The 18,145-nt window shown below is 43.7% G+C and overlaps 1 protein-coding gene across 3 annotated transcripts in view; it reads right to left on the minus strand.

Moving 5' to 3' along the window:
* Positions 1-18,145, minus strand: part of CD180 (CD180 molecule) — a 29,868-nt gene that overhangs the window by 8,073 nt on the left and 3,650 nt on the right. Inside the window, exons 2-3 of one of the 3 annotated variants that reach the window (XM_020878306.2) lie at positions 17,061-17,100; positions 6,254-6,392 (exon numbers count right to left, since the gene is read on the minus strand). In XM_020878306.2, the coding sequence (XP_020733965.2) occupies positions 6,254-6,361 (108 nt within the window). In that variant the 5' untranslated portion in view covers positions 6,362-6,392; positions 17,061-17,100. Of the gene's footprint in view, positions 1-6,253; positions 6,484-17,060; positions 17,101-18,145 lie in introns of those variants that run through there. The other 2 variants (XM_020878304.2, XM_070476776.1) reach the window with 2 other exon arrangements.

An 18,145-nucleotide genomic window follows, 5' to 3' on the forward strand; every position in this document is an offset into this window, starting at 1 on the left:
TTGACCCAAAGTCCTTCAGGCATTGCCGCAAATCCACAGAATGCCCTTGAAATGAACACTTGGCCTTTAAAATATATTTGACTGGTGAGGGAAAACACAGGCTATGAGATCCCTCCTGGTCCCCAGGAAGAGAGAAGACCCAGGGAGAAGATGTATGTGCACCTTCTGAGGTTCAGATTAGCTTTGAGGAGACCCATTTTTCTTTTCTGATCTCCTCTGGCATCACTGACGTCATAAATACCTGGAGAAATGGGGCCTTTCCTCAGTTTGTCTTGCTCTGTTCTGGCCCTGCAGTAAAAGGCTCAGCACTGGCAATTCCCTCCTTTTCCAGAATATATACATTTCTGTGACAACTAAGTTACTCCTCTTGTGTGCTTCACTAAGCACTTCACAGCGTTAATGTGATTCCAAAAGTTGAAAGGGAGTATACACTCTCCTGAACCACTGGCCTAGCAAACGGAAAGGAATAGCTCAGTTTCAACCCAGTGCAAACCCGAGAACCAGGGCACAGCCCTTCCCAGGAGGACTGGCAGCTCATTGGTAGCCTAGGCTGTAACATTGAATAATGTCTAGTTAGGTCAACGGCAATGAATTATCTGCCCTTTATTCCTAAGGAATGAGGCAAATGATAAGGGCTCATAAGAAAATTTGAAAACCAAGCACATTTCAGAGACTATTCTGGGTTCCTCACCATGGCTTTTACATCACATTTCCGTTCAATCATTGTCTCTCATTTCCACATCTCTTCTGTCTCCTTTAATCTGAGCAGATTCTTCAGTCTTTCATGATCTCTACTGACACTGATTAGTTTTTTTAAGAATCCTGGCTCATAGTTTGCAGAATCTTCCTTCTCTGTGGTTTCCCCCTGATTTTGATTCAGGTTATACACTTTTCGTAAAACTGTATCAGTGCGATTGTATCTTTCTCGCTGACAGTTTTCACTGCAAAACTTCCTAAGGGTGAGCTCCCATAGCATATCACAGGATTCCTAGGCAGCAGCCTGATAACACAAAGGAGCCTGAAAGGGAGGGGTGTAGAAGCGAATTCCTGAGTCCCAGCTATGTGGTCACTGCCACTCTCAGGGCAGGGTCAGCTGCAAGGACCACAGGTTCAGTTGCTTCTCTAGGCAGATACCCACCACTGCTTCTGCAGCCCCTGTGGTTTCTTTGAGCCCCACGTGACCACTTCCTATAAACCCAGACTTCGTTGCTAGACCTCAGTCTGGGGTCAGTTTCCAAAGTCACTTTCTCACTCTTCTGCTTTGGCCATTCCACTGCAGACTGGACTCCTCTGGATGTGAACTTACGCAGGGCTGAGGCGAAGTCCCATGGTGTTCAGGACAACTGACTCATGCCCACCTCTATTCCAGTCATGGGCGTTTGCACTGGGACCCACGCCCATCCCTTTGTCTCCAGCTCCACCTCAGAGCTGCGCCCTTACACACAGTGGGGCTCCCAAGGGCTCCATCTCTGTGTGCAATCCCTTTTCCCTCCAGCTATTCATTTGCATTTTTTCAATCGTGATCTTATTTTGCTTCTTCCTGCTGTATCTCTGACTCCCTCCCACCCCACAGTATTTCTCTCCTCACAAGTGTTGAGAGCATTTTCTGACTTCAGATTCTCTGAGTTTCACACAAGCACGGATTCCCACCTGTTTGGATGTTTCCTCTGCACTTGGCACCCGCAGCAGCAGCCAGCTCCCCCAGGCCTGGGGAATCTGGGACACTGAACGCCAACCTTCCCTTGCTAATCACTTCTCTCTATCCAGAGACAGCAATTTGACTGAGTCAAATCCCAGAGTAACAATTACTCTCTGAAAATAAAACAAAAGACTCCGAAGAGGTCGCATCCCTAAAACTCTGTTGTCGATCTGAATCCAGGCAAAGGGCACTCAGATTTAAAGCAGTTCACTTTCTGTGTGTCTTGAGGCAGACTGCTTGGGTTCACATCCCAGGTTTCAACTACCAAACTGTGTTTTCTGAGCCTCCTGTTTTGCTCAACTATGGATTGAGGACAATAACCTCTCTTGGTAGACCAGCTTTGCGGATTAATGAGGTAATAATATACATCAAGCACTCACAAGAAAAGTCAGCATTTCCCTGGATCACTGAAACATCATCATCATTGTCTAGAGTTATTGGGAAGCCCCTGTATCATGAACTTGGAGTTCTCTTAAAACAGAGCTCTGCTAAGCACTTCGCCCCGTACCTGGGCATGAAGGACTGTCTCCCACTGTTAGGGGAAGCACACTGATTGAAACCCTGGCCAGGCACCATAGTAACCATTTGCATGAGTTGTTTTATGGCAGGAGGTCCTGATAAGGAATACGGAACTAATAAGCCACCACCAGCCGGAAGAGTTCGGGAAAGGTCGAGAGGAGACACTGCCTGTCCGTCCACTTCCCAGAATCCCTCTCGCTAGCATCCATCTTGGCTGAGCCATGCGTGCGCCACCAGGAAAGACTCTGAATTAGAAGACCACCCGGAAACTAATCCCACCACCGTAAAACCCAAGACTGCGAGCCACGCGGCAGAGCAGTTCTCCTGGGTTCCCTCACCCTCCTGCTCTCCACCCAGGTGCCCTTCCCAATAAAATCTCTTGCTTTGTCAGCATGTGTCTTCTCGGACAATTCTTTTCCGAGTGTTAGACAAGAGCCGAACTTAGGGCCCTGAAAGGGGGTCCCCCTTCCTACAACACCACCACAGGTTTGAGGGGACTGAAGAGTCATCCGGGAAATCAACCCTGAATGTTCATTGGAAGGATTGATGCTCCAATACTTTGGCCATCTGATTTCAAGAGCTGACTCATTGGAAAAGCCTCCAGTGCTGGGAAAGATTGAGTGTAGGAGGAGAAGGGGATGACAGATGATGAGATGGTTGGATGGCATCACTGACTCAATGGACATGAGTTTGAGAAAACTCTGGGAGATAGTGAAGGACAGGAAGCCTGGTGTGCTGCAGTCCATGGGGATGCAAAAAGTTGGACATGACTTGGTGACTGTACAATGACAAATAGTCATCTGAAAGGAGGAGACATGTCTATACTCACAAGAGCACATCCAAAATATTACCTGAATCCAAATCACAGAAGGCTGAATTCCAGCTACGGTTTGCATATTTATCAACCTTCAAAAACTTGGTCATAGATCTAATTTTGTTACTTACGATACACACACATGCATATATACATTCAATTTAAACATGGAAGATTCTGTGTGGAGTATTTATCAGCATTCATTATAATATTTTGAGAATATTTTAGAATTTATCAAGGTTTGACATTTTTTCCAAACAAAAAGTTTTATTTAAAAATTCATCTTGACTACTCCTCTACATCACATGCAAAAAAAAAAAAATTCCAGATGGTCTGTAAACGTACATGTGAAACTTAGAAATAAATACAATATGATAGAAAATGATAAAACGTCCAAAAGAAGATATAGGATAATATCTTCATTGCTTTGGGTTGGCAAAAATTTCTTAAACAAAATAGACATTCACTTAAAATAAATAAAATAAAAATGATAAATCAAGCTATGATAAAATTAAGGACTTCTGTCTTCAAAAAATATTCAGAATGAAGAGGCAAGCCACAGAGTAGGAAAAGATATTTGCAATCGTATCCAGAATACCTAAAGAACCACTACCAAAATAACAAACAAACAAACAAAAACCCATGAATAGTCCAAGAGAAAATGGGCCAAAGACTTGAAAAGACACTTACACACACACACACCCAAAACTGCACAAGTATACTCAATTTAATTATCAAGAAAATAAGAAAATACAGTGAAATGCCCCTACTCATCCATCAGAATAGCTAACGTTCTTAAACAAACAACAGCAAAGGTCAGAGAGGCACTGGGGCAATCAGAACTCATATCCACTGCTGGTGAGAATAAGTGGAGACCAACATGTTGAAAACTGGCAATATTTACTAAAGTTCAACATACGTGTACCCTATGATGAAATACATCTACTCCCTGATATATACCTAATAAATATTTGTTCATTTATTTACCGAAGACCTATATAAGAATGTGGAGCTTCCAAACAATCTGCCTGTCAATGCAGGAAATGCCAGGAGATGGGTTCTATCCCTGGGTTGGGAAGATCCCTTGGAGGAGGGCGTGGCAACCCACTCCAGCACTCTTGCCTGGGAAATCCCATGGACAGAGGAGCCTGGCAGGCTGCAGTCCATGGGGTCACAAGAGAGTCAGACCTGACCTAGCAGACAACAACAAGACAACAACAGTGCAACAGAATACCATTCAGTGATGAAAACGAGCATGATCGCTGCACACAACATCATCGATAAACCTCACATACTTGACAGTGAGTAAAATCAGCCAGATACAGAAGAGTATACACTGGTCTCATGCATACAAAATTCAAAAAAGAGGCAAAATCCATTGTTGGTGATAGAAGTGAGAATACTGGAGGGTCTAAGGGGCTGGTGATCTGGAGGAGACATGAGAGGGCTTCTTAGGTGCTGAGAAGGTTCTGCTTTTTGTTCTGCATGCTGCTCACATGGATGTGTTCACTTGGTGAAAACTCACTGAGCTCTGCACTTAGGGTTGGTAGATTTTTCTGTGTGTAAATTTTACTTCAATAAAAAGTTTACTGAACTCAGACCCAAACCCTTGTTTTCAGGATAGGGCCTGAGAAGAAGGCTGTCAATTAGCCAAGGAAAGGGGCCTCAGAAGAAGCCAACCTTGCTGACATCTTGATCTTGGACTTCTAGCCTGCAGAGTTGTACCAAAGTAGGTTTCTGTTGTTGAAGCCATCTGGTCTGTGGTGCACTATTGTAGCAGATGGAACAATTTCCCCTGGGCACTGTACTTCCTTTTGGTCTGAGTGTGCATCCTGATTCCATCCCAATATCAGATTAACAACGCTTCCCAGGTGGCTCAGGGGTAAAGAACCCACCTGCCGATGCAGGCCTAGGTTCAATTCCTGGGTCAGGAATATCCCCTGGGGAAGGAAATGGCAACCCACTCCAGTATTCTTTCCTGGAAAATTCCATGGACAGAGGAGGCTGGGCATCCATGGGGTGGTGAAGAGTTGGACATGACTTACCTTCTGATCATACACGCACCAGACTAACAAGGTCCTATTGCTTTCTGCTCCCAGGCCTCATTAAAGTCCTGGCTTCTGTTCTTGCTCTTGTCTGGCAGGTCCTTACCCCACTTTCCCTGACACCCCTGACCCTGGGTCTTAAGCTCTGCCTTTCTCCACTGAGCTACTCCTGCTCTTCTTTGCCATTCAGCTCCAAACTAGGAAAGCAACCTACTCAGCCACCGAGACTGATGGTCCTTCCTGTCCAAGCCCTTGTCTGATAGGCCACGTGGTGCTGGATACCTGATGGGATCAGAGGTAAGGGAGGACAATGGTAAGAGAATGACCCCTTTTTCTTTCTCTATCTCATCACCCTGCCCAAGAACTTCCCATGCATGCATGATGGCTAAGTTGCTTCCAGTCATGTCCGACTCTTGCAAACCCATGGACTGTAGCCTGCAGGCTGCTCTGTCCATGGGCTTCTCCAGGCAAGAATACTGGAGTGGGTTGCCATGCCCTCCTACAGGGGATCTTCCCAACCCAGGAATTGAACCTGCATCTCTTATGTCTCCTGCATTGGCAGGCGGGTTCTCTATCACTGAGCCACTTGGGAAGCCCCAAGAACTTCCCACAGGTCCATAAACAATTGCTATGGTCCAAAACAGAAGGTACAATTTGGCTCTATTTTCAGATGTTACTCCTGTGGGTTAGTGAAACAGATGGAGGGCTGTCCGATTCGAGGAGAAAGCCAGGCTCATTCAGAGTGATCTTTCTATTCTCTAAAGCCCGGCACAGGTGGTCTTCACTTACTTCCACCCTGAATGCCAGGAAACTGAAGGGGAAGTGGCCATGTGGTGGGAGCTTGGACAAACAGCTTCTTTATGCTAGGGGGCAGGTTTGGAGCCCTACTCTTTGCAGTTGACCCTGTTGACATTTTATGTCCCAACTGGGATTATTTGGGGGAAATTGTTTGCAGAGGAGCACAACTCTCACCTCTTCCTACTAGGAATCGGTGAGTGCATTTCCCCAGAAGAGCTCTTTGGCTCCTTTTTCACAGCAAAGAAAAAGTTCTACACACCCCATTGCCCTTTTAAAGACAGTGGATATTGGAACGCCAAGGCTCAGATACAACTGCGTGCTGAATCTCAACGTTTCCAGGCAGTTGAATCTGGACAAAGACAAATAGTTTGGACTCACCTCAGTGCACTTTGGATCTGAAGAGGGGATGGCTTTACAGCTGACAGAAATCAGCACCGCCAACAGGAAGCAGCTGACACAGGGAGCCATTCCCAGAACCGAGGCCATCCAGTCTGGTACAGTCAGCGTAAGCCTGGAGCTGAGAAATCAAATCAAGCTATGACAATCTTGGTAATCTGACAGTCAGAGAGGTGCTCAGAGAGTGATCTGGGAATAAGAAATGTTGTTGACTGCTCAGCATTTGGTGGCTTTGCACTGCAAAAAAAGGGGAAGTCCCTTTTGCAGAGGACTCATTCTTGCCAAAAATAGCTGAGCACCCAACCTCAGAATGGCCCAGGGCACTTCTGGCCACATGGCCACATGGACACTAGGGGCAGTGGTTCCTAGTGACCCTCAGCAAGCTTCCAGTCCCTCTCCATGAAAGAAGCTGTGGGAGCAGGAGGCTGTCCTCATGGAGGAGGCCACCTTGTTGGTTAGCCTGGGTGAGTGAGCCGGAGAGGACTGGGGTGCACTGGAAGGTCAGAGCACTCTGTGGGGTGGAGGGAAGGTGCCCTGCAGTGGAACCTGCTGGAGCTGGGAACTAGGGCAAGAGGGAGCAGGGTCATCCCAGAAAGAGGGTGGAGCTGCTGCCTCAGCCTCTTCCTCGATCCCCACATCTGGTCTCAGTATAGGAAGAAGACAAATCCATCCCATGACCCAGTGATTCAGGCTTACTGAAGCAGCTGCCATGGAATCCCCTCCCTAGGTGACCCAGGGAAGTAAAGGTTACTTCCATATACAGAGCAGTCCGGCTCAGAGAGAGTGGAGTTAAGGATGTCAGCCTTGGCTCTATTTCTTCTTAGAAATAGCCTTGAAACCCCCTCATTCTGAGGAAAGATACAATAGTGACTAAAGAAAGTTGAAGTTCATTCATTCCTCATTGGGCAGAATTCAGCTGCCTCAAACGGTGTCTATTTTCAGTCCTTTGGTATATAAGAGATACTTGGCATTACTGTCCTCCCGTTCCGTTTCCAAGAGCCAATTCTTAGCATCGGAGTTCACAACGCCTTGAGGTACTGCCATTACTGCATCACCACCACTAATATGATAATTATAGTAGCTACCGTTTATTGAACACATTATGTGTCAGACTCTAAGCAGGTTTTCTTTTGTGTATACTCCTTATCACATATTCTATCAAAGAGGTGCTATTTCCCCCATTTTATATATGTAGAAACTGATTCTTAGAGGACTAAATGACCTCTCCAAGGCCACATGAGCTTCCTTGATGGCTCAATGGGAAAAGAATCTGCCTGCAATGCAGGAGACATAGGAGACTCAGGTTCAATCCCTGGGCGGGGAAGATTCCCTAGGGGAAGAAATGGCAACCCATTCCAGTATTCTTCACTGGGAAATTCCATGCACAGAGGCACCTGGCAGGCTATAGTCCATGGGGCCACAAGAGTCAGACATGACTGACTACACACACACACACACACACACACACACACACACAGGCTCATTGCAGAGACCGTGTTGTTATTCTGCATAGTTTAAGAAAGAATTCTCTCTCCTGAAAAAGCTGAAAAGTGGACAGGTTAAGGAAAGTTCTTCATCTGGAAACTTCAGAGCAGATGTGAAAAAAAGCAAGGGAGGGAGGGCTGGAGACACTACAGACTTGTCTCTGTGCTAGCACTATTACAAATAATTAGACTTTTTTTGCCACCTGTAAAATGCCATCTTCATCAACAGAAGTACCTTCAAAGATGCTTTTGGCAAAATACCATCCATCCAAGCAAACCCAGACTGATGACAAGCACCGTGCTTTAAAGAAGATATGCATCTTAGTGTCATGAAGAGGTCTACTTCAAAGTCTCAGATCCATAGTTCATCAATGGAGCAAAGCTGGGCAAGTCATTTAACTTTTCTATTTCCCATCTGAATAACAGAACAAGAATTCCAATTCCTGTTCTGCCAATATCACAGGGTAATTATGAGGATCAAATGGGATCTTTTATGTGAAAATGCTTTCTTAACCTCAAAGTTCTACATAAATGTGAAGAATGTGAGGCAAAAACTCCTCTGAGTAACCAATTCCAATGTCATGTAAATATCACTCTCAGGAAATTGTCTCCTGCCCCAGAGACATTCAAAAGGCATATTATACTTGCCTTCTTAAAGAAAGGTTTGATGGCTCAGTTAAGACCATAAGATTTTGTCATTTTCTGAGGCCACACCATTTGCATATGATTTGCATGTGTTTGCATAATGGATTCTAAAGACTCTCTGCAAGTGTATAAAAGAAAATAAATGAATACGAGTGACCTTCTGCCACAGCATTCAAATCAAATATTCAGGGCATAATACCCTGAAATATGAAATAGATTAAAATTTAAACTATTGCAAACAGATAGGAAGATAGGTTTTAGAGCTTGGAGGCAAGAATGAAACCCTTATTTGGTCCCAGGTTGTAAAGAACCACATACTCTTAAAGGTCACCCTATCCAAATGATTTTCATGCCTGAATTTTCTCCTCCACACCCCTTACCCCACCCCTTTCTGTGGACAAAACATACACACTACAGTATCTTCCTGTCTTTTCTGAAGTTTCTCTGGTGACAGAAAGCTTACTATGCCCCGACAAATTGTTTTGGCATATTTTGACTGCTTAAAGGATTTTATCTTATGGATTTTATCTTATACTGACCTACCAAAGTCTTTCTTTCCTCTTATCTTCTCATAATTGACCTTGTTTCCTCAGGCTGGGAAGACAAGTTCAAGCCCTTTTACTACTTGTCTGTCCTTCAAGTATTTGAATATAGTCATTATGTCCCTGAACTGTCCCCTTCCTAGGTTAAAAATATCATTCCTTCAACTGTATCACAAGTTCATGCATTACAGTCCCTAACGGTCTATATATATGAATATTTTCCAAATCTCCCAAGAAAGGCACTAACTTGAATTCTGGTCCTAGCTTTGCCATTAACTAGTTATGCATTTGGGAAAGTCTCTCTGTCTAAATTTCCTTATCAGTAAAATGATGGGGCTGGACTATTTATAAGGCATTTCTCCATCTGAAAACTCCTGTCATTCTATTTCCAAATAAAGATTTCATTTTACTTATTTAACAGTCATTGGCTTGAGCCAATAAAAAAGAGTTACACTGGCTTTTTGTTGACAATTGCTTTTTCTTTACTAATGTAGGTAGGTGGTCTTAACCCTTCTGAGAAAATATAAAAAATAGAGAGGTTTGGCTGGAGCTATGCACATCATGACTGCTGCAAACTCAATTTATTCACAATGCCTTTGAGGGATAGATTGCCATCACCTGTTATAAGGACCAGTACTTGCAGAGATATGGAGAGCGATATGAGAAGATGTAAAAAGGCACAGGTAACTCATTTATTTCTCTGGGTTGATACCCATGTCACTGGAGAAACAACAGATCTGTGGACTGTAGAAATTTTCATAAAATTCAAGTACCCTTCCCCAAACCATTCTTTGTTGTTACTGTGTCTTGTTTTCCACCTGATTTCCATGAAGTTCATCCCTTGGGTCAGCTGTCACCCTATGGGTAACTCCCCACTTTTATGTCTGGGAGGCCCGTGTACTCACTTTTGTGTGTTTCAAGGCAATTATAGTCTGGGAAACCATGTGGAGTTCTTATATACCTTGTCTGGCTGTTCTACCCTTTCTTAGCAATGACTAGGGCTAATTGCTCTTTTCCAAGGGTGTGCAAACCAAAACATGCTTTTGTGATTCAATTTTAGCAAAGAACTAGATGTTTAACATCCGTTTCAGCTTATGGGTACCAGTTGGTATTAAATCTTAATTTTTTTTTCCCCGTCTTGTACATTTGGTTTTTGTTCTGCTTTTTGGGTCACGCCTGCTTTCCCCTCTGTCTCCAGGTGGTTGAATTTACTGGCATATAAAATTCTTCTTTAACTTGACTATTTAAATGCATTTTATGGTCATTTTGACTCCTTATCAAAATATTTCTCCATATTTATTTGTGTTACCAAGGTCTTATGACACATGGTTCAGAGTCACAATGGTTGTAAGTTGCCCCCTTTGTCTCTGAGAGTGTGAACAGAGCCCACAAGCCTGTGTGTCATTCTGCTTGGCTGCTACCTTTGCAGTTGATGGCTCTTGGGAGGTCCCCTGACCAGACAGAGCAGGCAGTGCTCGTGGGCCTCTTGCACCTGGAGAGGCGACATGGCTCTTCTTATGTCCTGCTCGAGTCCAAGCTCAGTTGTGACGGTGGCTTCAATATGCCAGCCTTGATCCTGCTGCACCAGGCTCTTTCTCTGCCATGGAAGCTGATGTTACCATTGCCACCCCATGAAAGCAGGCATAGCATCTTCCATGGCATTGCCAACTCCCCTCCATCACAAAAAATACTCTAAGACTTTTCACATCTCGGAGCCCAAGGCTTCTTGGCTTGGCACTCAGGGAAAGGGGGAGTTCTTGCCCCAGAATTTCTCTCTCCCAGAGATGATCAATATTGGAAGTACCTACTTCCGGGGGCCGTTACAACAATTAAAAAACTCTCTGATTTGGTATTTCTCCAAAATCAGATTTCACTATTCCTTGGTCACCCAGTTATGCACAAGTGGTTCTGGAAATATGTGTAACATAATAGACTATTTGTTCAGCTTTAACTTCTAATTAATGGTGAGTGCCATCTACTAACTTCTCTTTCACCTGGTGTATTTTATAAAGGCAGGAATTTTAAAGGCATCTTTACAGCTTTTCTCTTAAGCTTTAAATGAATATGATATTAATAGGCAGTGAAATGTGGGGACTAGAGCACAGGTCGGGGAATTGGAATTCTCAGATAAACACTCTGAAATAAAAGTGGTCCTAATAGTGGTCCATTAACATAAAAAAATTTAAAGCTAAAAATAAGCTTTAAAATAACTTAATCCAACCATGCCATTTTTTTTTCTTTTAAGAATGTAAAAGAAAACATGAGTCTGGTATTCTCAAGAGTTGAGATTATTCATATTATTATTAAGTCATTGACTTTTAGGCCTTCTGGAACATTTTCCACATCCTGTCCCTTGAGACACATTTTACTGTGAGTGTAGTATTAGTTGAAGTTCCCACAGCCCTTGAGAGTGAAGCATGGAAGGAAAGGAGTTTGTAAAACAGCAAGAGATAGGCCACAATTTCTGTAAATTGGCGCTATGGCCTTCTTTCTTCACCATGGCGGTCCTTGGCATGTCCTGTCAGCCTGACCGGAAGCGTTTGTTGGGGGCGAGATGATGGTGGTTGGAGGGGAGCGTGTTCATTCCTCTGCTCCACGTGTGGCACTGACTTCCTCACGTGAGCACAGGATCTGTGGCACATAGGAGTGTGTGCAGCACAGAGGAGTTCAACAGCCTTTTTCATCCTCAGACACAGCTGCTGATGTGACCTTGGACAAGCCATTGCCCTCCTAGAGTCTCAGCTTCTGTAAAAGAGAAATAGTGTCTGCCCTGCTTCTCTCTCAAGGATGCTTGTGAAAGAAAGGTAACCCGGAAAGGACTATAAAGGATTACTTACTATTTCTGGTATAAACCTTATGCATGGTCCCTTGCCCTCATGCAAGTTTGTGTTTTTAAGAAGCACTGCTGCAGAAGGTAAAGTAGAGCTAGGAACAAAAATTAGCAAGACTATAGTCATCTCAAATACCTGTGAGTCACTGGTTCCAGGACCCCAAAGGAAAGCAACATCCGCAGATGCTCAAGTCTCACATAAAATGGTGTCAGATTTGCATAGAACCTATGACATCCTCCTGTATACTTTAAATTATCTCTAGATTAATTATAATGCCTGTCAGTTCAGTTCAGTTCAGTGGCTCAGTCATGTCTGACTCTTTACAACCCCATGGACTACAGTATGCCAGTCTTCCCTGTCCTTCACTGTGTCCTGGAGTTTACTCAAACTCATGTCCATTGAGTCAATGATGCCATTCAACCCCTCTCATCCTCTGTTACCCCCTTCTCCTCTTGCCCTCAATCTTTCCCAGCATCAGGGTCTTTTCCAATGAGTTGGTTCGTCACATCAGGTGGCCAAAGTATTGAAGTTTTAACTTCAGCATCAGTTCTAACAATGAACATTCAGGGCTGATTTCTTTTAGTATTGACTGGTTTGATCTCCTTGCTGTCCAAGGGACTCTCAAGAGTCTTCTCCAGCACCACACTGTGAAAGCATCAATTCTTCAGTGCTAAGCCTTCTTTATGGTCCAACTCTCACATCCTTACATGACTAACCATAGCTATGGCCATTCGGACCTTTGTCGACAAAGTGATGTTCCTGCTTCTTAATATTCTGTGTGTGTCAGCTTTTCTTTCAAGGAGCAAGTATTTATTAATTTCATGGCTGTAGTCACTGTCCCCAGTGATTTTGGAGTCCAAGAAAATAAAGTCTGTCACTATTTCCATTGTTTCCCCATCTATTTGCCATGAAGTAAGTGATGGGACCAGATGCCATGATCTTAGTTTTCTGAATGTTGAGTTTTAAGCCAGGTTTTCACTCTCCTCTTTCACCTTCATCAAGAGGCTATTTATATTTAGTTCCTCTTCACTTTCTGCCATTAGGGTGGTATTGTCTGCATATCTGAGGTTATTGATACTTCCCCTGGCAATCTTGATTCCAGCTTGAGCTTCATCCAACCTGGCATTTTTCATGATATACTCTACATACAAGTTAAATAAGCGGGGTGACTATATACAACCTTGACGTACTCCTTTTCCAATTTGGAACTAGTCCATTGTTTAAAGTCTGGTTCTAACTCTTTTTTCTTGATGTCCATACAGGTTTCTCAGGAGGCAGGTAAGGTGGTCTGGTATTCCCATCTCTTTAAGATTTTTCCATCGTTTGTTGTGATCTACACAGTCACAGGCTTTAGCATAGTCAATGAAGCAGAAATAGATGTTTTTCTGGAATTCCCTTGCTTTTTCTCTGACCCAATGGATGATGGCAATTTGATCTCTGGTTCCTGTTCCTTTTCTAAATCCAGCTTGTATGTCTGGAAGTTCTTGGTTCATGTACTGTTGGAGCCTAGCTTGAAGGATTTTGAACATTACCTTGGTGGCTCAGATGGTAAAGAATCCACCTGCAATGTGGGAGACCTGGGTTCGATCCTTGGGTTTGGAAGATCCCCTGGAGATGGGACTGGCTACCTACTCTAGTATTCTGGCCTGGAGAATTCCATGGACAGAAGAGCCTGGCAGGTTACAGGCCATGGGGTTGCAAAAAGTTGGACACAATTGAGCGACTTTCACTCACTCTCTTGCTAGCATGTGAAATGAGTGCAATCAGGCACTAGTTTGAACATTCTGTGGCATTGCTCTTCTTTGGGACTGGGATGAAAACTAACTTTTTCCAGTCCTGTGGTCACTGCTGAATTTTCCATGTAAATGTTGTGTAAACAATTGCTGGTGTGTGGCAAATTCAAGTTATGCTTTCTGAAATTTTCTAGAATTTTTTCCCAAATATTTTCCATCCCTGGTTGGTTGAATCCATGCATGCAGTATCTGTAGATATGGGGTGGGGTTGGGGGGTGGGGGCATCTGTAAAGAATCTACCTGCAATGCAGGAGACTCGGTTTTGATCCCTGGGTTGGGAAGATCCCCTGGAGAAGGGAATGGCAACCCACTCCAGTATTGTCTGGAGAATTCCATGGACAGAGGAGCCTGCTGGGCTACAGTCCATGGGGTCGCAAAGAGTCAAACATGATTGAATGACTGAACGTGCACAGGGAACATTTACCAGGTGCTTATACTTTTGTAAGCACTTAGTGTGCGTGATCTCATAAATCTTCAAAGCAACTTGTTGCAGTAGGTCTTGTTATCCCAGGCTTACAGGTGAGTAAACTGAGGTCAGGGTGGCTTAAGGATATTCACAAGGTCACACGTCAGAAAGTGGAGGAGCCAGGTCTCCTACCTAGATCTTGGGTCCAGTCATGATCTCGCCCCTCAATACTTCCTCTCCAGAAATTCTGTTGCTGTAGTGAAAAAAATCCCAGAACCCCAGCCACATGGCAGGAAATTTGCCTGGCGCTGTGTCCCAGGCACTCAGGTTTGCAAGGGCCCTCTCAGCCTGCCATCTTCAGGGACTCTTTCTGGCACTGTTTAACAACCCCATTTTCATAGAATGGAGAGGGTATTTGGAAGAGATGTCAGCCTTAGAAATTTAATCAGCTGAGCTGAAAGCAATCAAGATGCCATCTGGACAGACTCTGACTTCCTGCCCAGAAGATAAAGACATCTGGACTTAGTAAATGCTAAGGACGTGCTGACTTGGTCCCCAGGCCCACGGTCCACTCCTCATGTTGTGCAGATGCGTTTTCTTAATTGTGCAGAACACACAGCTCTGAGCTGCTGCTGGGGCCACCGAGTGCCTGATGCTCTCGGCCACCTTGGGCATTCCTGTTCACCTCCAGTGACTTCTGTGAGCCGTGGTGTCTTTCTAATGCTAAGGAGGTGACTGACTGCAAAGGCCCCCGTAAATAGTCCCCTTTAATGATGGAGCAGGAGGTGACTGCCCCAGGCCCAATTTATCACTGTAATTAGAGTCCATCATGACCACTGATTGTTAAGTAGGGCTGAGAGGAAATGTTTGTACATACAAAGAAGCTAATTAAGGTGGCTCACTGGGTTTGCATACCCATCTAGGCCGCTTCCTCCTGTGAGGGAGGCTCTCTCCAGTCCTGGGAGTTCTTTAACCAACCTGTGGAGGACAAAGGGCTTTGGGGAAGAGCTGAGGAACAAGGGGTAAAAGGTTAAGATTCTGCACAGAGAGTTTTTAATGTGGCAACCTCTGGAAATGGTTTCTAAATGCATTTCTAGAAATAGCTTGAATCTCACACACCAGCTTATGTCTGTTTTAAAGTGAAGCAATTCTCTCAATAAGCTGCCGAATTTAGCACAGCTGGAACCAAACTCTTCTCCTTCCTCTTCCCCCAGAGAGGTGCCATTTGCCCCAAGTAGACTCCTGAAATCCCAATGCCCCAAAATGGCAGTAATAAAACCTACTCCAAATACTTCTCTTAGTTCCATATAGTTGGAACATATTGAAGGCTTTGGGGTTTGGAGGGAAGATTTGCTAGTCGGGGTGCAATTGACATTTGAGAGTTTTTAATTTCAAAATCATAAAAATATTGTGTCTATAAATGGTTACCAAGTGACTATTGTTTCTGACTTAAACACCAAATCAAACCGACCCCAGTGGTAGGAATGTGTCTGTTCAGATGGAGATAACTGGAGAAGTGGTCCAAGCCTCATCATCTCACTGGCCTCTGTGCTCAGGAAAAATCCTCTTCTGTCTTCTTTGCTCTCTTATAGGCTGCATGTCTTTTCTTGCTTGTCTTGCATTTCACTTCTGTTGCATTTCCTTTCTGAAAATCTTTTTCTTGTCAGGTCTCTGTCTTTTGCTGGCATTTGGTTCTTGCTTCAGTTGTGTCTCTGTGTAAGGTTTTCCCCTCTGATTTTCATATTTTATTTTTGAGCCTCACCTTTAGCCATGGCCAGTCATAATCCTACCATGTCCTTTGTCCCTCACTTGTCAATACTTGTTTTCTGTAGGATCATTGTTATTTCTTGGTCTCTGGAAGGGCCCAAGCAACATGCATTTGTCCTTTCCCCTTAGAACTTTGTTTTGTGGGTGCCTGACCTAGTAGATGGTTCACTTCTGAGAGGGGGCCAATCTAGCTTTTGGCCTTTTTTTTTTGAATGAGATGCAAATATGTGGATTCCTTGGGGGAAGACAACAGGAAGCCAAGAACTGGGGTGTCTTGAGATTTTCAACAAGGGAGAGAAAATCCATTTTGTATTGCTGAATATATTATCATAAGTCTCACCATAAATTAGCATGAAGTTGAGAGCAAAATCTCTACATGGAGAGTCAATCAATACTGGCTAAGTATGGGAAATTTTTACGATTGTAGCTTCAATTCTAGCAGAACCTTCCTCTTTAGAACAAATCTGTTCCTGTTGTACTCTGTTAATACCAAACAAAAAAAAAAGAAGAAGAAGAAAGAGGAAATTCTAAAACTTTCTTTCTACTTTGTAAATATGGTTGAATTCACTTTAAGCAAATCAAGCATAAAAATTTAAATTTTATGTAGGACTGATAAAAATACAACCATTTATTTTATCAAAGAAGTCAGTTTGTGACTGCTTTGCATTGTAGAACTCCTGCAACCAAATCTTATGCAGTCTATGATCAGATTTTTCAAAATGTAATTACACATATATCTGCCATGAAAAACGAGGCTGATCTGTAGCTTTTAAATACATGCACATTCACTATTCAAGAGCCAATAAGAAACTAAACAAATGACAAAAAAGTTTCCTTTACGTAAATAGATAAGGTCCTAATCAAGGTTGAAATTGAGCTACCTGAAGCTGTGTGTATGTGTTTTTTTGGGGAAAAAAACTACAGCCTTGGTGGGACAGTGCAGTTTTGGAGTGTCTGGAGAAGTTGGCTGTGATGTCAGAATTCTGTTCTCATATGGGAAATGAGAGAATCACCACCACAGTCAAGACCATGGACAGGTTATAAAGCATCTGCTGGCTCTGGGGTCTCAGGCTCCGTTTTTCTGTGGGAAGAGATGGGAAGCTAGATACCTGGAGGGTCAGATGCGTCCTTGTCAGGAGGTGGCCCATTTCCACTCTAGAATTCTACCAGGAAAAGAGCCTGGTTCATCATTCTAGAATGGATGTAAATACCTTTTGTTGAGTGTTCACTTTTTTCTTTATAATTTCATCTGAAAATTTGGAACTCAAAGTTGTTTTTTGTCTTTGTTTTAAAATTACAACTTAGAATTCCAACTACTTACCATCTTCATAAGAAATTGAGAAAAAATTTCTCCTTTTTACCTAGAGAAAATAATAATAATATTTAGCACATAGTGCTTACTGTTATCACCAGGTACTATTCTATGTAAGTTAGAAACTTTAATTCATTTAATCTGTATGACTATACTCTGTCATCTCTGGGTAAAGAAACACAAGGAAGCTAAACAATTTGTTCAAGGTCATTTGGTTCTGTGGCTAAGGTAGGGCTTGAACCCTGGGAGTGTGACACCAGATAAAACAGGACACTGACAGGGAAAGCTGAAGATGTCAAAAGCATAAGAGCCACTTGTTTCCCTTAAAGCTTTGAAGAATACTTGGCAGCCTTTCTCCTCCTCCTCCCCGCCCCGAACCTCAGTCTGAACCTGCTCCTTAGGACAGAGTGCGTACTGAGCCCAGTGCCCCGGGAGCAGGGATGGATCCATCTTTAGAAATGAGGGATTGTGTGCGCAGGAAGCTCTGGGTGAGATTTGAGAGAGTACCCAGTCATCCTGTCCCTAGGACTTGGCCCTTCTCTCCCTTTGGGATAGAAACAAAAACTGCTTCCAGCCAAGAATCCAGCTAGTAGTTAACTGCTACTGGTGGCAATTTTGCAAATGCTAACCCTGCCACCTAGTGACCATTTTCTGAATGTCACATGGAGATTGCCCCGTAGAACATCCTGTGTGCACCTCAGCTTGGCAACCACCCTTCCTGACAGCTGAGACTTTCTCGTGCTTAGAGGCCCTGGGTGGCACTGAACCGCTGACATGTCATTACTGTTTTAGGGCTGCTGTAGTACAGAATACGAGCTGAGCTGTCATTTCCTCCTCTGTTTCCTCACAAATAAGGTGCTCTCGAATGCCTCAAGAATGTCCTCCGTGCTCAGTACTGTGATGGAAGGAGGTGACTTCTGTCCCTACAGAGGTCCAAGTCCCCACTACCCCTTGTGCTTGATTCTATTACAGCTCTTGAATCTTCTGTTTACTCCTGTGCTCCTTTCCTCCATTGAATTATGAAATCTGTGAGGCCGGGGACAATGTGTTGCTTATATTTTATCCCACAGCCTGGTTTGGTGTCTGTCTGATGA

This window comes from Odocoileus virginianus, chromosome 14 (assembly GCF_023699985.2).
Source record: "Odocoileus virginianus isolate 20LAN1187 ecotype Illinois chromosome 14, Ovbor_1.2, whole genome shotgun sequence".
NCBI classification, from domain to species: domain Eukaryota; kingdom Metazoa; phylum Chordata; class Mammalia; order Artiodactyla; family Cervidae; genus Odocoileus; species Odocoileus virginianus.